The 20,510-nt window shown below is 49.0% G+C and overlaps 2 protein-coding genes across 6 annotated transcripts in view; one reads left to right on the top strand and one right to left on the bottom strand.

Annotated features, from left to right (window-relative positions):
• The first annotated feature begins 1,125 nt into the window (after nt 1–1,125).
• Nucleotides 1,126–2,037, top strand: TMDD1 (transmembrane and death domain 1). The gene has a single exon (XM_027108200.1). It carries the CDS (start codon nt 1,126–1,128, stop codon nt 2,035–2,037), a length of 912 nt encoding a protein of 303 aa, XP_026964001.1.
• Nucleotides 2,038–7,242: 5,205 nt separating this feature from the next.
• Nucleotides 7,243–20,510, bottom strand: part of SCN8A (sodium voltage-gated channel alpha subunit 8) — a 170,824-nt gene continuing 157,556 nt past the window's right edge. For 4 of the 5 annotated variants that reach the window (XM_027106319.1, XM_027106318.1, XM_027106321.1 and 1 more), the window contains 6 exons: nt 19,631–19,915; nt 17,784–17,837; nt 17,135–17,272; nt 16,043–16,147; nt 12,743–13,013; nt 7,243–9,484 (listed from right to left, as the gene is read on the bottom strand). In XM_027106319.1, coding sequence (XP_026962120.1) covers nt 8,337–9,484; nt 12,743–13,013; nt 16,043–16,147; nt 17,135–17,272; nt 17,784–17,837; nt 19,631–19,915 — 2,001 coding nt within the window. In that variant the 3' untranslated portion in view covers nt 7,243–8,336. Of the gene's footprint in view, nt 9,485–12,742; nt 13,014–16,042; nt 16,148–17,134; nt 17,273–17,768; nt 17,838–19,630; nt 19,916–20,510 lie in introns of all 5 variants that reach the window. The other variant, XM_027106320.1, reaches the window with a different exon arrangement.

Genomic DNA, 20,510 nt, shown 5'->3' with positions numbered 1-20,510 from the left:
AGCTATGGAGGCTGGAAACTGTACCATACCTGTGACTTGTTACAAGAGCATAAAGTGGTGAGGGCAGGAGTGGGGAGAAGTGGGCGGAATCATGGAACTGCACCGCTGCACTAGGAGGACCTTCCATGCCCTGTGAGGAGCTGAGGCTCCACGATGAAGCCTGCGTGTGTGGGGCCGGGAGGGGGTTAGTGGCTGGTGGACAGGGACTGATGTGCAAGTTAAGAGTTTACCCACGGATTCAACAAATCTTTACTGAACACTATTATGCACTAGTTGCTATGGGGACAATAGATGGACCTTACACTCTAATGCCGGAGACAGACAGTAAACAGGCAGAGCGGCAGCGTGCTGTGGGAGTACATAGGAGGGGTGCCTAATGGAGAGACAGGCAAAAGGGTGTGTGGGGGCAGGGAGGGCGTCCCAGAAGGCACCTGTCAGCTGGGGAGTGACTGAGGCAGAGCAGAGTGCAGTCCAAGCTTGCTTGGGGAAGGGAAGCCAGTTCCGTCCCTGAGGGTGGGGGACCTGAGGAGGAGCTTACCTTATCCAAACGGAGGAGGAGGGTTTGGATGCACCCGTGGGAGGACGGGAAATGGTAGAGTCTATACATGTTTTGTATTTAGCAGGTAATAAGAGAATGTGGGACTTGATTGCATGTCGGAAGTAAAGGAGAGCAAGGGGTCTAGGGCTTCTGGTGGAGTGTGAGGGGCGGTAAATGGGTTAGAAGAGATGTGGGAGACTTGCTAAGTTTGAGACATTAGTGGGACAGCCCGGAGGTCTCGGGCAGGCATTTCAGTTTAAGAGCCCGGGATCCTTGCCTCCTGGGGGACTGAGTCCCCCCCCCCAATCCCTGGGTATTGGGAAACTCTCACTCCAATCCCCAGGTTTTGTGAGACCCTCCCCGCTTAATGCCTAGTTTCTGGATGTTAGCAGATCCTCCTCCGACAAGTTGCCTGTGTCGGAGGGCCCCCCTTCCCGTCCCTGGGTGTCCCCCTCCTCCCGCCCCCAGTCCCCGGATGTAGGAACCTCATCCCTGCCACCATCCGTGGGTGTTGGCGCCCCTCCCCCATCCGCGGGCATTCGAAGCTCCTCCCCCCACAATCCGTGGATTGTGGTCACCGCCCGGCGATGGCTGCGCGGGCTCCGGCTGGGGCCCTGGCCCTGGCGCTCTGGGGCTGGGCGCTGGCTCCGGCGGGGGCCGTGGACGCCATGGGCCCTCACGCGGCCGTCCGCCTGGCAGAGCTGCTGACTCCGGAGGAGTGCGGCCACTTCCAGTCGCTCCTGAAGGCGCCGGAGCCGGACGTCGAGGCCGAGCTGGCCAGGCTTTCGGAGGACCGGCTGGCACGGCCCAAGCCGGTGCCCACGTCGGCGGCGGCGGGGCGGCGGCGGCGGCGCGAGGCGGCGGGGGAGCCGGCCGGCCGGGCGGCCGAGCCCGCGTACGTGTCCGACGGCTGCCGGGAGGGACTGGCGGCCTGGCTGGCTGCCGAGGCCCCGTCCTTGTCGTGGGACCGCGTGGCCCGGGCCCTGCGGCGCAGCGGCCGCCCGGACGTGGCCCGGGAGCTGGGCAAGAGCCTCCACCAGCAGGCGACGCTGCAGCTGCGCAAGTTCGGGCGGAGCTACCTACCCCCAGCCGGCGCCCCCGCTGCCCCCATCCCGGCCCCGGCCCTGCGCCCCCGCCGCTCCTCGGCCCGCGAGCCCAACTGGGACGAGCTGGAGCTGATCGTGGAGCGACTGCCCCAGGCTCCGTACGAGCGGAGCCCCACGGGCTGGGCCGGGCCGCTGGCGCTCGGCTTCCTCACCGGCCTCGGTGGGGCGCTGGGCGCCGGGGCGCTGCTCATCCTGCTCACGCCGTGGATCACGGGCGGCGACGGGGCGCGGCCCCACAGCCTCTGGCCGCCTGCCCCTTCCCTGCTGCGGCCCTCCGGGGTGCCCGGCTGCGGGGAAGAGGAGCCACTATTGACTGCAGAGCCCCTCGCATCCCCGGGGGCCTGGGCTGCAGGTGGGCCAGATACCCCGTCGCCTCTGTGTCCCCGGCTGTGAAATGGGAGCACAATCCTGGTGGCGTGCTGCCTTTGACATATTATAAAAGTTACGAAATACGTAAAAGTGGGAGCGATCGGTTTGTTGGTTGGAAATGACTGGCGTAGCCAGAGGGGCAGCCAGTGGAAGAGGAGGGCTCGGGTGCCAGTCTACCGGGGAGGGCAGACCCTCCCAATTGCTGTCAGCTTTAGTTCCTTCTTTGTCTCGCACTTATTCTTCCACTAAGAGCTACCATTTATTGAGCACTAACTGTGTGTCAGGCCCTAGGCTAAGCAGTTACATACATTATTTGATATAATCCTCAAAACCCAAGATTATAAGGTATTATCTCAATTACACATAAGGAAACTGGCCACAACTAGTTAGTGGCATAGTCAGGCGTTTGCATCCAGAGCTGCCTGAGCCAAAAGTTTGAGCTCCAGAGGGAATGATCCGTGAGCAGTAAGGGAGCTGGAGAAATGGGATGGGGACTGGAACAAGGTGCAGAATTTCTGTTTATTCCGAGGCCCTGCTGGAGTGGGCTGGGGGCGGCACAGCTAGAGGTGTGCCCACTTCCAGGGCCTGCTGCCTCCAAGCTGCTGCTCTCTCCAGTCAGGCAAGGCCTCCTGAAGCTCCACCTGGAGCCTCAAATTTTTCCCACCCACCTGAGTGTCTGGGGCACCGCCCGCCCATCAGAGGAGCTGAGCCTGGGCGAGCCCTCACACAGATCCTACTCAGACTGTGCCCCTGCTAGAGGAAGGGGAGAGGACAGCTGTGGGGTCCTGCTGGGTGGGAGTGCTCGACTCCCCCGCTACCCTGGGCTGAGGGGCTCCGGTGTGAGAGTAATGACAGAATGACAGGCCAGTCCAAGAAGAGAGTTGAAAACAAGATTGACGTAACCCTTTATTGCAAATTCTAAAGTAAAAAGATGTACAGTACAAAGTAAAATTGAAATTTCAGACTATAAACTTCCGATCCTCTTATACATTCTCATTTCTCAAGCATTTCTGCCATTTCCGCATAAACGGAACAGGGAACAAGTCGAGGGGGTGAGGGAAGGAGATACAGCAAGGGAGCAAAATTAAGTATCTGGAATAATCACAAACCCCAGAAGCAAGTGAAAGGGAAAGACATTTTCTCGACCTGCTGTCCTGGTGATGAGAAGCGGGGGTGGTTGGAGCAGTGCAGTTTAAAATGGCTCTCAGAATAGCAGCATTTATGGTACCATTTCATCTTCCATAAGTCCAAATAATACTTTGCCCTTCCCTAGTGCCTTTGCCTCTGTATCTCAAAAACACTTTACAAAACATTTAGTTAAAGCCTCACAACACCCCTGTGAGGTAGGTCAGTATTATTATCCCCATTTTACAGATGGGGAAACTGAGGCACAGAGAGGTTAAGTGACTTGCCCAAGGCCACACAGCGAGTCAGTGGTCGAGCTGGGGATGGAACACAGGAGTTCTGTCCCTTTTCTGGAACCACTGGACCACGCTCCCCTTTACCTATATACATTCTTCACACACACACACACACCACACGTGCACACCCGCCCACCCCACCCCACTTAGCCTCTATGTACAGCAAACAGCAGTGGGGGGCAGGGGTAGGGGTGCCTCAGGAGTGTTTTGACGGAGGAAATCTTGGTGCTCTTGGAAGGGGAATCCAAGAAAGCACAATGCTGAGCCACAGCACAGACTGTGCAAACCTCGGGCCCCTCCCAACCCAGACTTCTTCTTCTCTCCTGACGTCCCCCTGGCTGGCTAGTTGCAGCCGATTCTTTAGGGGGTGGGGGTACCTGAAAATGAACGAAGCTTTTTGCAAAACTTTGGGCAACATCTGAGAAAATAAAGAGGCATCGTCACAGAAGATGCCCAAGACTCAAGTCACAAAGTCATAACCCATATGGCGATCTCACCTCCACAGCAGGCCTGGAGGCGGGGCGGGGGGGGGGGATGGAGACTGACCTACCAGCCATCTCTCTCCAGAGTGGAGCTACTGGAGCGGACTAGAGTGGGCACTTCAGAACCCTCCTGAGTGTTCCTGGGCTGGGAGACACGGCCTAGAGAGGGATGTCCCCAAAGCTGGGCAGGGTGAGGGAAGGGGAGGGCGCCCCCCTTCCCTGCCGAATGCGAATGAGAGCAGCCCTAGTCCGCTGGTTCGTCCCTGGGGCTGATGGAGGGCAAGGCCCAGCATTAGCTAGCAGAGGGGAGGCGCTGGGCATCGTGCTCGCCCGAGCTTTGGGGCGTTGGGATGGTTTTTTTCCTTAAAAAACGTGAAAAAGGCAGAAGGCAGGCCAGCCCAGCTGGGCTGGCTGACAGCCTCTCTGGGGGCTCTGCTGGGGGGACTGATGAGGAAGGGGTTTCATGGGCCTTGAAGCACTGGCCCAGTAGTGGGAGGAATGCCACATGCAATGGGTGACTGGGGATCTGGGTGGGGGGGACGGACAGGACCTTGCTTTTCTCTCCAATCCCTACTTTTTAGCCAGAACTTTGCAGGAAACCCTCTGATTTCTCTCCCTTCCATTCCCCCTCCTTTCCCCAAATGTGCTGAAGTCCCAATTCCCAGACCCCTCCCAGGAATCAAAAATTGGGAGAGTCAAGCAACAAACGCACACCAAGACAGGCTTCCCTTGTACAGTAAAAAGGGTCATTTTTATTTTGTTTCCTTTTGGCTTATAGTAGTGATGTACTTTTTATCACGTCTCGTTTAGAGCAGTGCTGGCCTCCATGCGTTCACTAATACACTAGTCTTCACTATTGGTCTTTTACAAGCTTACATTGGTTGCGGCGAAAAAGAAAAGAACTCTGGGCACTGTCGTTCCAGGGGCTTTGACTGGGAGTTTCTGTTAATCTCTCCTCAGTCAACTTCTGATGCCAAGAGTGGCTCATTCGGAGAGGGATGGGAGCAGGTCCGCTGACTTGGGAAGTTTATCCTGCGCTCGCCCTCTGCTTTAAATTACGGAGTCTCCTCATCCTAAGCAACGTGGAGGTTAAGGAAAGAAGAGGGGAAAGTGTTTTTCACACACAAACCAGCAACCGTGTCAGCTGCTGCTCAGTGGCTTTGGCTCTGCGTTTTAAATTAACAGCATCACACGTCTTTTTGCTTTTTGTCCTTTTTTAAAGGTGGATTGTGGAGTATAAATACTGCACCAAGGACCTGGCTACAAAAAATAAATATTTATATTGTATTTATATATCTATATATATATATGTGCAGTGATACTGTGGCTGCCGCTGCTTTTTGATTGGCTTCGTTAATATTTGGCAAAGCGTTGCCACTGACCCACTCGGTGAAGACGTACAAGAACGTCATCACTGACTCTTTGAGTTCAATGCCTGTTAACTGCGGGTGTAAACTGCTGGTGATGGTGTCACTTACTACCAAAGAAGTGTGGAGCAGGGCGGGAGAGGGTGAGAGTGCGTGAGCGAGTGGGTGGGTAGAGGGGCGATGGGTGAGGGGAAAGAAGGTGGGAAAAGTTAAAAAAAAAAAAGTGAAACTTCAAATAGAGTGGAGGTGGCTTCTTCCCTATGAAGGTGGCCGATGGGTGTCAGATACCAAGGCCCGTGTGTGTCACTGAGGAGATAACCCGCTGGGTGGGGACCAGGGTCTGGGGGAGGAAAAGGGTCAGAGCTCAGAAAAATCTCATTAATATGCTCTAGTAGCTTAATGACATCACTAGCATGAGCACTTAGAGGACGGAGCGGGATCTTATAGTTCTGTTGCCCATCTCAAGACCTAAGAACAAGAACGATTATGAAGTTTAGCCAAATCTTGCATAGAAGTGGTTAGAATTTATTGCACATTGGAACAAAAATATATATATTTTTTGTTGTTTTGGAAAAGACCATTAGCAATAAAAAATTTTTTGTCTGTCTGTCTGGTTTGGGGATGTACATTGGCTGACAGCATCTAAGTTCTAAGAAGAAAGAAAAGTATAAAAAATAAAAATAAACATGACAATGGCATAAGCCAGAAGCCATTTCCTATTTAATAAGTTAATAATTTGTATTTACAAAAAGGCATGCCAATAAAATAAAATGATATATTACAGTATTTATAATTCTCTTAAAAAGAATAACCACACGTCAGCTTGTTTTGTGCTGTTTACGATGTAGCCTGTACACGTTACTATACATCCATCCTAGCAGTTAGCAGGGTCACCGAGAAAAACGCCTTCCCAACCTGGTTATCAGGCGTAGTACAAAAAGTACTACGGATGGTGCCGCAGAAGCAGGCTTATGAAAGCTGGACAGAGTTTCTAATGGTCCGACAAGATAGAAAGCTCTGCTTACTGACTTGCTGTGGTTTGTTCTACGCAAACCTAGTCAGGTGGACTGTGAAATGACATCCAAAGTGCTTCTACTGCAAGGCAGATTGGTGTGTCTGATTGTGGGTTTTCTCCCTCCATTCTATGGTTCAGGAAGAATTTATTTTGATTTGGTTTGCATGCTGAAGTCTCTCCTCACTCTTTGTATCGACTTCCTGACACATTCAACTGCAGCATCTTAGCTCTGAAATCGAGTCATCAGATGAGAAACCCCTGGACTAAAAACTGTCTTCCCTGAAGCGGGAGACAGACGGAAGCTATGACACTCCCCCGCAAAGCCACCCTCCAATGACAATGGGCAGGTCCCTAAGCAGATGGCAAAACTGGCCGAAAGAACGTGCTGGGGGAAGCTGGAACTTCTTAAGAATTCATATTAAGTCGCTTTCTCGTGAGAACCAATGCAGTAAAGAAACCAAGTGGGCTGGGTTCAGAGGCGGCCCCATCTCTACTGAGGTCCCACCAGTGACTATTCTAATAATAAATGAAAGAAAGCACAGCTGTAGCTCCAGTGCTGTGGCCCTCACCCACCTCTGTGGGTAAAGGAAGCCCTGCTTGGTGGAAAAATGTGACGGAGGCAAGAGGAACCGTGCAGTGTGTCAGCTTGTGACAACCCCTCTGTAGAAGAGAGGCCTGTTCAGAATATCTGAACCCCTCTCCACATGAACCCAAGCCCAGAGAAAGCCACGATGCAGAAGGACGTGATACTGATGAAGTGAGCACCCCTTTACCCCCAACGAAAGGTTGTTTTAAGTTCCCCCAAATGACCCTCTAGAGATACCATGCTACTTTGAATAGCACTTTTATCTCTACCCCCAAAAAAGTCAGTTCTCCAGTATGAAGGCTAAACAATCATCATAAATATTGCAAGATAGAAATGAAAAAAATTTTTTTGATTTTTGTTTTTAGCCCTAGGATTTGGTTTTACAGTGACGTTAATACAAGCCATTTGAGATCAAAATCTCCCCATGTATGGGACACGGAGAGCAGCATTAAATAGTTCATCTTTCAAAATGTGCAACAATGGCTGTATGTTAGAGATGTCTGTTAAACATATACACACAACGGATCCATCTGCTTGTTGGACTGGGTTTGTTTTTTGTTGGTGGTGGTAGTCAATTGGTTGGTTATGTTTCCCTACCCGGAAGGTGTACGAAAGACTTCTAAGAATTCAGAAAGAATTGCAGCGGGTATGGAACGCTTACCATTTTTTTCCTCCAAATACAGTGAACGGTGCAGGGCTGGGTCCTGTCCAAAGGCTGACCCAGTGCAGGGGACAGGATTAGTAGTGTCCTGTGGTGTATGGTTCTCATGCATGACTTCTGATCACGGCATGCCATCATGCAAATCATTTCTACGCATTGAACGAGCACAATGTTTGGAATTGGCCTGAGCAAGTCCTCCTCAGCCTGAAGAAACCTGATTGTTTTCCCCCACCCATCTCCAAACCACGTGAAGCCCATGTGGAGAAGATGCGGCTTATGTCAAAGAAACTGACAATTAAATGACATGGGCTAAATGTGAGTGTGTGTGTTTTTTTCTTTTTGCTGCTTAGCCTAACTAACGTAAGAATGCAAATAGAGTTTGCATGAACAAACAAACTTTTAAATTGATGCTTTCTGCTTCTGAGAATCAACAGAATGAAAAAATAAAATCCATTTGGCTGCAACGGAAATACACTGGTCCCGGCAGCCTCGCCTCTGTTTTTGTATCCTGTTAGTTTTGTCCTAAGTTGCATTGACTGATGTGGAACATGCAGTAACCACCTGCCCAAGCATTAGAAAAATCTGTGAGTCCAGGGAGCAGGGTCCTTTGCCCTTGGCAGGTCACTGCTCAAGATGCAACCGTGTTACATGGTAAGCAGACTACGTTTGGTATAGATCTTCGGGTTAAAGTGTCTCCACAGCTGTTCTGCATTGATAATATTCAGGAAGTTTGTAAACAATCTTTCACTTGCGAGTTTTAAATCTGTACAGTGTTTAGTTTTTGCTTCCCTCTAACACTTGGATTCTCTGACCTCTTTTTGTCTTCTGGCTCTTTCCCTTCTTCCTTCCTCTGCCCGTTGCTGTTTCTCCTTCTCGGGTTTAGTTACACTGTCATAGGATGGGAGGGAGGCTGTAGACGGGGTGCTCTCTTTCTTCTCCCGGTGGGCGCCTCCATTCTCCAGCTTATTGGAAGTTGTCTTTTTGCAAACGAAGCCCCGCCTTGCTAAATGTCCCCGGTAGGCGCGCTGCAGGACCACCGCTGACACCTCTTCCTGCTTGCGCCGCAGCGTGGTCGTGATTGGCTCGTAAGACATTTTGGAAGGATTGGATGCCACGAACCTCTCCTCCATCTGCTGCCGGAGGATGTCCAACTCTCCGCTATCTCCCAGGACCCGCTTGGTGAAGGCAAAAAGGATGTCCAAGCAGTGGATGCGATCCCCGCTGACCATTGGCAGATCCATGGCGATGAGCTCGATGGTGTTGGGCTTGGGCACCCGCAGAGGATGCTCCAAGGCGTCTGCAAAGTCTGCCAGCTTACTGTACTCGATGAACTGGGTGGCATCGGGGTCGAACTTCTCCCAGATCTCGTAGAAGGTCTCAAAGTCATCCTCACTCAGAGGGTCTGCACTTTCCTCCGTGGCTACGCTGAAGTTCTCCAAGATGATGGCAATGTACATGTTCACCACGATCAGGAAGGAGATGATGATGTAGCTCACAAAGAAGAAGATGCCCACCGAGGGGTTCCCGCAGTCTCCTTTAAAGCCACTCCCTGGGTGTTCCTTATCCAGACTGCAGTCGGGGGGGCGGTTTAGGATGGGCAGCAGCAGGCCATCCCAGCCGGCCGAGGTTGTGATCTGAAATAGGCAGATCATGCTGTTGCCAAACGTCTCAAAGTTGAACATGTCATCAATGCCAGCCTCGTGCTTTACATACGCAAAATTGGACATCCCAAAGATGGAGAAGATGAACATGACCAGGAAGAGCAGAAGGCCGATGTTGAACAGAGCAGGCAAGGACATCATTAAGGCAAAGAGCAGGGTACGAATCCCCTTGGCGCCTTTGATCAGACGCAAGATGCGCCCAATACGGGCCAATCGGATGACTCGGAATAGGGTTGGGGAAACAAAGTATTTCTCAATTATGTCAGCCAGGAACATTCCTAAGAAGAGGAACAGAAGATGTGTTACTGAGCCCGGAGATGCCCTTTCTCTTTACGTATGTCGCCTGGCACTATGGAACCCTTAGCTTCAAAGGACTTTATAGAATGAGTGCCTTGCTATTCAATCTGAACCCTCACAATAAAAAACTTTCTCAAAAGAAAATCGCATGTCTCAAACATATAGAGAAGCCGAGAAAACAAGAAAATGGACACCTAGGTACCTGACACCCAGATACAAAACTTCCTTCCACTCATCACCCCCAGAAGCGACCACTATCCTGCAGATGACATGTCTCACCCCAGTGTCTTCATAATTTTGCTATGTACGAACCCATAAATAATATATAGGTAGCAGCCTACTCTGTTTAAGGAATTATACCGTATCTCTCTTTCTAGATCTCTAACTTGCTTTTGAGACGTAACATTATGTTTGTGAGATTGATCTCTGGTGTTAAATTCGTTTTTTTTTTTTTTCAGATTTGTCCGTGCATAACTTTCTGAGGTGTTATGGCTTCTTCTCCAAAATGCTATCAAATTACCACATCCACAAACAGTGAATGAGAAGTCCTGGCTCCGCCCCGTAACTTCACTACCCAATGGCTGTGAAGCCTTAGTCCGCTAATGCCGCTAATTCTCAGGGCATCTTCTTCCTGGCTCTGAAAAGATATTTTTGGTTCTCATTGCCCCATGTTCCTACCTTACCAAACTAGCCTACAAACTAAAGGGACCTCTCGGGAGTAGTTTTCAACTCAAGAGCTTCTAGATTTTTGTGTTTAAAGCCATCCATCAAAACCCAGTATCACCAGGTAAAAATGTCCAGACGTTAATAGGATATAAAAGTAGAGGGTGGGGCTTCCCTGGTGGCACAGTGGTTGAGAGTCCACCTGCCGATGCAGGGGACGCGGGTTCGTGTCCCGGTCCGGGAGGATCCCGCATGCCGCGGAGCGGCTGGGCCCGTGAGCCATGGCCGCTGGGCCTGCGCGTCCGGAGCCTGTGCTCCGCAACGGGAGAGGCCACAGCAGTGAGAGGCCCGGGTACCGCAAAAAAAACAAAAACAAAAGTAGAGGGTGAAACACGCACATCAGAGGGCCTTTTTCTGTTTACATTCATCCAGGGGTCCACTTCCACCAGACCACTTGCCTTTAAAACTAAAGAGCGATAACGGGAGCCCAGTGAGGGGCCGCAGAAGGAAGAGGAGATGAAAAGGTTGGGAGATGACAGCTGAAGGCATGGCAGTGACACCACGTGCTCTTCCTTCAGGGTCTTCTCTTGCTGTCGAGGCCCCCACAAGACAGTGTGAGCACATCTTCATTTAAATAAAGAAATATCTTCCAACCATAAGGATTCATAAATATTGGGGTAGTGAACTGCAGGTTTTAAGGTTTTAAGCTATGAATCTTAACTTTCAGCTTTCAAGAAAATCTCTGCCTCAGCCAGGACTCAAGATGATTTCTCAGCTCTCCTCTTTTTACTTCTCAATTAAGTCATAACCAGTGACCACAAGAAGTCAGGTAATGTACGTAATACTTGCATTCCGTACATGGTGGGCAACTAAGGCTTCAGAGAGGAGATGATGCCTCAGTAAGGTTCTGTAGGATGAATGTGTATTTGTGCCCAGAGAAAAGGGGAGAGAGATGGGCAGACAGCAATCCAGGCAGTGGGATCAACATTTAAGGGGTCCTCCAGGAGGTTCCAGGGAGAGTTTTACCCAAACTCCTCTTAAATTAAAAAGATTTTTTTCTAGCTTTTGTTTCTGAACAGATTAATGACATTTAAAAAAATCCCAATTATCAGAAGAAACTCTTCTTCCTCCTTATTTTCAAGTACCATCTGAGAATAGGGGGCATGGTTTCCTCTGTGGGTTTTCCATCCCACTTAGTGATGGGTGGGCAGAAAAAGTTTAAGAAACGTGGACAAGGGTAGCATGGTCCAAAGTGTGTTTTGTGGGAGGTTAGGAGTGTGGAGCTGAGGCCAGGGGGCTGGGCTTGCTCGCTTACCAGTTGCATGTCTCAGTAACTGCTCTGTGCCTTTGTTCTTCATGGTACTTACAGGGCTGTTGTGAGGGTTACATGAATTAAAACATGTAAAGCACTTAGAATGGTGACCAGCACATAGTATGTTCCATTAAACTCTTAGAAACATTATTATTACTTGAAAACAGGGTGTTGTGATTGAGTAAAGGTGGGATGATGTATTAAACGGAATTCTTTACTCCAAGACTTTCAAGAGCCTCCTGTAGGCTAATGTGCCTTGTGACCCTCCAAAGGGAAATTCAACGTATTGTACAGTGTTGCCCAAAGTAATTTCATCATGGGATTCTTTTCTTGGGGAGAAATGTATGAGATCAGTCAACACATTTTTGGACACGCTGCTCTGGAGGACAGAACTAGAAAGTGGGAGCGTAGCTGCCTTCTCGTGGCCGTGGTCACCACCTTGCTAAACCAGCTCTGGAGCTGGTTCCCTGGGTCTCGGGCACTCTACCCCTGCTAGCGTCAGTCAGTCAAACCCACCTGGAACCAAGGTAGTGTTTCACCATTCGAGATGCCTTTTAGGAAGGCAAGGAAATTTGGGGGAGGGCGATCAATAGGACAGCATTTCCACTGCCTGCCAGGACATGAGCCCTTCCAGGCCCTTAGGCTGAAGCAAATGCCACACAGTCACTGTTAAAAACCAGCTTGAGTTCTGCCTCTGCCACCTCCTAACTGAGTGACCCTGAACATCTTCACAGCAAAGATAGTAACATACCTTGCTTCCTGGGCTGTCATAAGGATCAAATGAGACAACACAAGTGAAGAAACTCTCCAACTACTTGGCACCATAAAATCTTAGTAAATGAGCATTGCCATCAGCAGAAGTGCTGCCACCACCAGAACGTTCCTCATTAATGTCCAACTTAAGAATCTCTTACCAGGCCTTTTTCCACTTTATACTGCTACTGTAGCCAGATTTTAAAATATATTTCTTTTACCTTACCTCTTAGAATGTAAACTCTTTGAAAGCAAGAACCAAATCTAATCTTTTCCCCCTCTTCAGCCACAAAATTTACAACCCGAGACTACTATGAAGACTCATAGAAACTTGCTGACCCATATCAGGGATTTGGGGCGGGCCCACAAGTTGACTTGGGGGCCGCCCGCCCTGGGCGTAACCTGAGAGTAACCCGCCCACCCTTCAGCCCTGTGTCATTCGTTGCACTCCCCGGAATCCCATCCTCAGGGCCAGTCAGGTCCCTTTCCCGTCCTCGCCTGCCCCACTCACCCACAATGGAGAGGATGACCACCACGAAGTCGAAGATGTTCCAGCCAATGGTGAAGTAGTAGTGCCTCAAGGCAAACATTTTGAGCACACACTCACAGGTGAAGAAGATGACAAAGACCAGGTTAATCCAGTAGAGAATGTTCTCCATCTGCTTGCTCTGAGTATCTGTCTCCACCATCATTGTCACCATGTTAAGGCAGATGAGCATCATGATAACAATGTCAAAGGCTTGTTGAGTGACAAAATCAAAGACGATACCTTGGATTTTGTTCTGGGTGGGGAGGGAGGGAGGAAGACAGAAGAGGCTTCATGAAAACCTTCCCCAGCAGACTGTGGGAGCTGCCACCCTGTTTTCTTTGCTGGAATACTGGCCAGCTCTCTGCTGCTGCTCTGTCAGGGTATCAGGAGCATGGCTAAAGACCAAGGTCAACATTCCCTCACCAAGAGTTTTCTAAAACTGCCACTCTTCTCTTTGTGGCTGTGCCATCACACGTTTCTGGGTGTCTTCCCACCTCTCCAGCTGCTCCTTCTTAGTCTCATTTGCTGGCCATTTCTTCTCTTAATCTCTTCTTCCTGCCTTGGAGAGCTCATCTACCATCTATTCCTACTGCTCACATATTATCTAGGTACTTCAGTTTCCCAAGTGTTTTCTTCTCCAGCCTGTATCTTTCCTCTGAACTCCTGGGTTGCTTGTTTGATATCGCTCCTGGATGACGCATAAGCATCTAAAAGCTCAGCAAGTCCAAAGCAAGTCCTCTGCCCCTCTCCCAACTCGCTCTTCTCTCACCGCAATTATTTATCCAGTCTCTAAGCCAGAAATCTGAGGGTCATTCCCGCTCACCCCTCTCCCTCATCCCCCATCGAATCCACTGCAGGTCCTGTGGAGTCTTCCTTGAATTCAGCCACTTCATTCCATTTCTGTGACCCTCCTCTAACTAAGCCACCAGCATCTTCCCTTTTGGACTTCTAGAAGGGTCTCCCGACTGGTCTTCCTGCTTCCTCTCTTGCCCTCATCCAATGCAGTCTCCACAAAGCAGCAAGTGTGATTATTTAAAAACATAAATGGTTCACATCACTCTCCTACTTAAAATCTCTCACTAGCTTCTCACTGGACTTGCAACAAAACGCCTATGGTTGACTGACTTAAAAATGCCTTTCAGGGCTTCCCTGGTGGCGCAGTGGTTGAGAGTCCGCCTGCCGACGCAGGGGATGCGGGTTCGTGCCCCGGTCCGGGAAGATCCCACATGCCGCGGAGCAGCTGGGCCCGTGAGCCATGGCCGCTGAGCCTGCGCGTCCGGAGCCTGTGCTCCGCAGCGGGAGAGGCCACGGCAGTGACCTGGCCGCACAAATGTTTCCTGCTTTTAGGGCCTCATTTGCTTTCCCAGGATTCCTTTCCCCAGCCTTCTGCCTCCTTCTCAGACACTCAAATAGACCCGCCCTAATGAGGCTTCTCCCACGACTCCGTTAAAGGAGACCCCCCAGCCCAGGCCTCCATATACTCTGTCATGGCCCTTCAGTTGATTTTTTTCTCACAACACTCTGCATTTTATTTATTTATTTATTTATTTGATGTGGACCATTTTTAAAGTCTTTATTGAATTTGTTACAACAGTGCTCCTGTTTTTTTTTTTTTTACGTTTCTGGTTTTTTGGCAGCGAGGCACGTGGGATCTTAGCTCCCCGACCAGGGATTGAACCCGCACCCCCTGCATTGAAAGGCAAAGTCTTAACCACTGGACCGCCAGGGAAGTCCTTGCATTTTATAATAACTGTTCTCTTACTTATTATCTGTATCCCCACTACACTGTAAGCGCCATGATTGCGTTGTCTAAATTTGCTCATCACTTTTTGCCTAGTGCCTGGTACACAGTAGGAGATCTGTAACTATTTGCGGAATAAGTCTTTATTAATGCTTCCTACCACACTGAGCGTTTATATTTTAGTGTGGAAGAAAATACGCTCAGGTTCCCACGTGCAAAGTACTGAACAGAACTTTAGAAATGGCAATCCCCTTGCATTCCCTCTGATCGCATTTCTGTCACAAAGTGGAAACTACCATCAAGGAAATATAAAAAATGTTCTCTTTCTTAAGATCTCCCTGATTTTTTAGATACCTAGGCACTTGAGCTCATGCTTATTTTCAGGATTACTTAACCTGGTGGGTTTCAAACTGTTCCGCAAAGCCCTAGGGTTTCCTCTCCCTCAGAAGTTGGTGAGGGGGGTATGCCAGGAACAGGGTGTGTGGGGTTAAGTCAGGAAGATGCTCTGGGACTCCCACTCTTGATTCAAAGAAAGTAGCTTCACTTTCATTTTTATACATTAGGTTGCCAGGTAAGCTTTTAAGAGTTCCGCTGTGTTGTTGTTTTAAATAAAAAGTTACTCTATTTATTTATGGCCACGCCGCATGGCTTGTGGGATCTTAGTTCCCCAACCGTGGATCGAACCCGGGCCCCCGGCAGTGGTAGCACGGAGTCCTAACCATTGGACCGCCAGGGAATTCCCTAAAAAGTTACTTTAAATAAAAGTTCCAGAAGAGGGAACTTTGAGTGTGGCTTTTGGGGGTCATGTCCCACTCAGCGGGCTGTGTGGCTTCCGGAGCACAGCGTCTCCTCTGAAGCGAGAGAACCACCACCAACACGGGGTCAAGCAGAATCCCAGTCCCCAAGTCTGTTTTACAAAAGGCTCAGTTCAAGGGAGGAAGTCAGGCCACAGACTCTCCCAGCTTCACCCTCTCCTGCTCCCACAGATAACCGGGAAGAGGCTTAGCTTTCAGGCACACCCTTGCAAAGACTGACTTGTTAAGCAGAGGGCTGAGAAAATAATGACCAAATCCTATCTTGTACTGGTAGGAAAGAGATCAGCTTTCATTTCACTTTCCTTTGTTCATTTTTAGTGGGTCTCTTAAAACATCTCTCTACCAGGGTCACAGCCAATGTGGTCAACATGCCGATTCTCTGCTGCTGCCCAAGGACGCCTCAGAGGAAAGGTCAGGTGCAAATGCAAAAGCCACCCCATACCTTAACTCCTGTTCTTCTGCCGTCTTCCTCAGATCCCTGCTTGCAGGATCTCAGTTCCCCGACCGGGGATTGAACCTGGGCCCTCGGCAGTGAAAGCACAGAGTCCTAACCACTGGATGGCCAGCGAATTCCCTTCCTCCGATCTTTTGGATGGGACAGCAAGGAGAGGATTGGAGGGCCCAGGCCGCCCATCATTTGCCCCTTTCCTCCCTCTGCAGTAACTCTAGCCGTGTCTTTTTCCACACGGGGCCTCGCTCTGCCCTGGGCCCACACGATGCACTCACCAGGGGGCGGGGGATGGGTTTCTGTGGTTTCTTTGAGCCCAGCTTTTTCATGGCATTGTAGTACTTCTTCTGTTCTTCGGTCATGAAGATGTCTTGACCTCCAAAGTAAAGGAGGGAAAGAGAGAACGTGCAATTACAACTGGCTTTCACATGCTACAAGTTTGGACCTAAGGTGCAACCCTGAGAACCGAGGGGGCTTTACCCCCTTTACTTTCCAGAGGTCAGTTTAGCTAATGGTCGTCCCAGAGGGAGGTAGACCTGGGACAACTAATCTAACTCAAAGAGATACCTTTGTTCTCAGCTTGGGATTTCTGAGACCTGCTAGGGGCTAGGAAGGAAAGAAGGAAGGAACTGGAGTAACAGACCTCCAGGGAAGGATAAACTTGAGAGCCATGACTCTAAACACATCTTCGTAAATTTTGGGGGGGCCTGCTTTCCTTCTCAAAAAAGCATTTTAAAATGAAAGAATTTTCAAGTCCTGGCTAATGGCCCATTTATTTCCGACAATATTAAAAATTTAGAAATCTTGGTGGGAGCAAACAATTTGGGAAGTTCCTTGGAGTTTGTTGGGACAGGCTCGATTTATAAAATGAATGACAAGAGTAATCTTATTTGCTTTGGAAAAATTGTTAACGACCTGGGACAAGTAAAGGAGGTGAGCTTTCCCAGGTTGATCTCTCAAATCCCAATGTGCTGGTGGTACCAGGGATTAGCACAGATAATGACAGGTCGAGACAATTTCTGCTTCTCACTAAAGCTATTCATCTGCTGCTTTCCTTTTCAGCTGTCACTAGACCCTCTCTGACCCTACCTCCCTCTGGTGGGAGGCCAAACCTAGTAAAAAGCCTCCGGAATTGCTAGTAAATTTGGTACCAGTAAATTGCTAGTCTAGTAAATGTGGTAAACCACACACTGCAAAATCCAGCAGAACACAACGGGCTGGTTGGGACTAATGTACAGTGGGGCCAGTGCCACAGCGAGGTGATGATGTGGTTTTAGAGAAAGAGAGGCACTTCTCTCTAGAGAGAGGGACAGAAGTGCCTCTCATCTGGGATGACCTCCGGCTGCTGGCAATGTGGGGAGGAGACCTATCTTTTTCTTTTGTTGATTGAAGTTATCAATGATGACACCGATGAACAGGTTCAGGGTGAAGAAGGAGCCGAAGATGATGAAGATGACGAAGTAGATGTACATGTAGATGTTGTCCTCATACTTAGGCTGCTCATCAGGCTGTCAAGGGACAGGAGAAAGAAAGAGAGTCAGCTCCTAGCTTGGGGGTCAGGTGGGGGATTCCGACATGCCAAGGCCGTCAGCCCCGCTGACTGCTTGAGCTGCTGAGCCAGCTGGGGTAGGGGAGCCCGAGGTTCTCTCTGCCTGTCTCCTTCTGCACGCTGGCAGGTCCTGCCCTGAGAAGGCATGTTATGCCTTCCATGACGTGTGTGGAGAATATGCAAATCGTGAGGCGAGGGGGAGGGGAGGGCTGTCTGCTAGGAGCCACACTTATTTCAGATCAGCACTGAAGAGCAGACAGCTCCATTAGGGCCAGGTGAAAACCAGGAGCCTAGCCACCTGGAGCCGCTGTAAGAGAGTGGTGACTCACTGCGGGGGGGGAAAGTGACCTACAATCAGCGAGACAGGCAAAAAATGTTCTAACCTTCCCTCTCTTTCTGGATGAGCTCCACCATGCTGCTTGCTTTCTAACCAGTTAAGAAGGTCGTGGTTTCACCAGGTATAACCTTACCTTTCGGGAATCTACAGCTGCATACATGATGTCCATCCAGCCTTTGAAGGTTGCCTGGCAAACAGAGTCAGTCATTAGACTGTGCCTGTTAGGGGGTGGGTGGGAGTCTGGGCAGAGGGTCCCAAAGGCAGGCTTAGGTTCAGCGAGAACACAAGTCAGGGAGTTTGGGTGCAGCCTCACGTGGACACAGAATTTTCTGTTTGTTAATACAGGTCCCAAGGGAGCTTTGTATAAGCCCTGAATATAACATCAAAGATTGGCAGAGAAACATGTTGACAGTGGTAACTGGATCAATACTTTTACAAAAGGTCTTTAAAATGGGTCTGAGAAGGTCGCCTGAAGCTAGGGCAAACTCATATTTATGAGTGGCAGGAATCTACCGAGTTTACTTAGAACTTACCCCCTCCATGAAGGAGTCATATTTTAAAAAGATGTTAAACAAGCAATGGGGGGGGGGTCTGAAAATTAATAGTTGCATTAAAAAAAAACAAGGTCAGAACTTTCCCCCTACTAGGATACACATGTTTAGCCTATGGTAGTGGCAACAGTGGCTTCGTCCTAGGCAGCCCCTTCCCAATTCTCCCACTATACCTAACCTGATTTTGGAAACTAATACGGGTAACCAGTTTAACAGTCTCCATGTCTTCTTTTCATTCTATGTTTTATTTACTCAACCAGATTCTCAGTTTTTTCAGGGCCTGGGCAGTTCTTTATTCATCTGATGGCTCTGGTACTGCCCAAGCACAGTGCCTTGCATGTGGTGGGGACTCAATACAGTGTTTGGCTGGCTGACGTGCACTGGTTTCCTGGAGCTGCTCCAATTTAGGTTCAATCTGGGGGTCCAATTTCTTGAACTGGGAGAGAAGAGCTAAAGAGCTCTGGAGTGGGATAAACCACTGCTCATCCCATTCATTCCTACAAGCTAACGGTAAGTGCTTACTATACGCAAGGCCGAGTTGAGAGCTCCACCTGCATTTTCACATTTACTACTCCCAACAACTCTACAACATAGGGACAGTTGTAATAGTAACAAAGAAACATAATAGCGAATACCATTAATTAAGCACTGCTATGTGCCAGGCATTGTGCTAAGAAATGTTAATAAATTATCATGAATCCTCTTAACTACCGTGCAAGGTATTATTACTCAAATTTAACAGATGAAGAAATAGACTCGGAGAGGTTTAGTAATTTGTCCAAGGTTACATATCCAATAAATACCAGTGTGGCTCAAACCTACATGTTTGAGTCCAAAGACTAGGAGCTTTCATTGTACTCTACCGTCTTGTCAGACTCTCCAAAAAATCAAGCAAAGAGGAAGAGAAAACTAGACACGATGGAATGCTTCATTGTTTACTGTGATACGTTAACTTGAGACCTTTCTCTGGGGTTGAGCTGACATGAGTAGCGGCATCACAGCACCGTCACATTGTCATATGTAGTTAACTCTAGTGTAGCTGTTATGTAGGATTGTTCTGCTCCATCAAATTTTTTTTTTTTTTTTTTTTGGTCTATGCACTTACCTACTCTATTTTTTTCTTTCTCTTTAACTACATACTCCGTCATGGAGAGAGATGGTGATCTCTCTGCAACTTTATTATGCTGCAGGAATCCTTATTTGTAGTCAAGCAGAACTCTGCTTCTGAGCACAGTGACAGATTCCCTTCGCTGAGGTTTTGGAGATGTCAGAGTACTCAGGCAAGGTGTCTCCCTGGAACTGGTGTGGGAAATGACATTGTCCCCTGACCTATTAACAGCGATCCCGATTCTGGACGCAGGGTTGAGAAGGAACCAAATGAGATTTCTGCTAGCCTTTTGGATTTCATAGGACGGAGAACGATCCTTACCACTTGAAGAAGCGCCAGATATCCTGCCCCGACGTTGTCAAAGTTGATCTTCACGTTCTTCCATCTGATTTCTGTATTGTTCCCCTCCATGAGCTTTTCACACTCAGTTTTATTGTTGACATCTTCAATTTCAAATCGGATTTCGGAAGACTCATTAAAGCAGTAGTGGTACTTTCCGGCAAACAGGTTAACGCCCATGATGCTGAAAATCAGCCAGAAGATGAGACACACCAGCAGCACATTCATGATGGAGGGGATGGCGCCCACCAAGGCATTCACCACCACCTGCGTTGGAAGGGGGAGGTTGCTGAGTGTTGGGAAGAAGTACAGGCACGCACGCTCTTTTGATTTCCAGGAGGGGAATGACATGACACTTTGTGGCTTGTTCTGACTATGGAAACGTTATGTTCCCTTTGGAATTAGGGTAACCAAACAGATCCATACGCAGGACCGAAATTTTGTATATCTATGAAATGTATTTTGAGGAATTCTAAAAATTACATATTTATTTCATTGAACACAAATTCCCCTGCCCAAGCTGACCTAGGTCTCTCTCCTAGGCATCAACCTGGGACCGAAAAAATTATTTCATTGTCTAGTGTCCCTTCCCATCAACTCATAAAATATGCCCCCCTTGGGAAAATCTGCATGATTTCAAGCTCACTAGTTGCCTTTCGACAGACATTCCCCCTCTGCAAAGCAAGGTGAGGTTGTTCAAAATCACAGAGAACTCCCCTGTGGGGTTAGCAGTGAATCGCTCAACGGTACATAAAGTCTCTTTTATGACTGTGCAAGGCCAGTTATCTTATTTCAGGCAAGAGCTGAGCATGCATTTTTTGCAGGCTCAAGGAAAAAAAAAAAAAAAGCTATATTCCCTCTA

The sequence above is a fragment of the Aethalodelphis obliquidens genome, unplaced genomic scaffold (genome assembly GCF_003676395.1).
Source record: "Aethalodelphis obliquidens isolate GAN/ISIS:26980383/991018 unplaced genomic scaffold, ASM367639v1 scaffold8, whole genome shotgun sequence".
NCBI classification, from domain to species: domain Eukaryota; kingdom Metazoa; phylum Chordata; class Mammalia; order Artiodactyla; family Delphinidae; genus Aethalodelphis; species Aethalodelphis obliquidens.
The sequence above is the reverse complement of the archived record's forward strand: the minus strand, read 5'-3'. Positions and strand labels throughout refer to the sequence as shown.

Coding starts and splice junctions, on each gene's coding strand:
- TMDD1 (XM_027108200.1), top strand. CDS start 1,126: ATGGCTGCGCGGGCTCCGGCTGGGGCCCTGGCCCTGGCGCTCTGGGGC.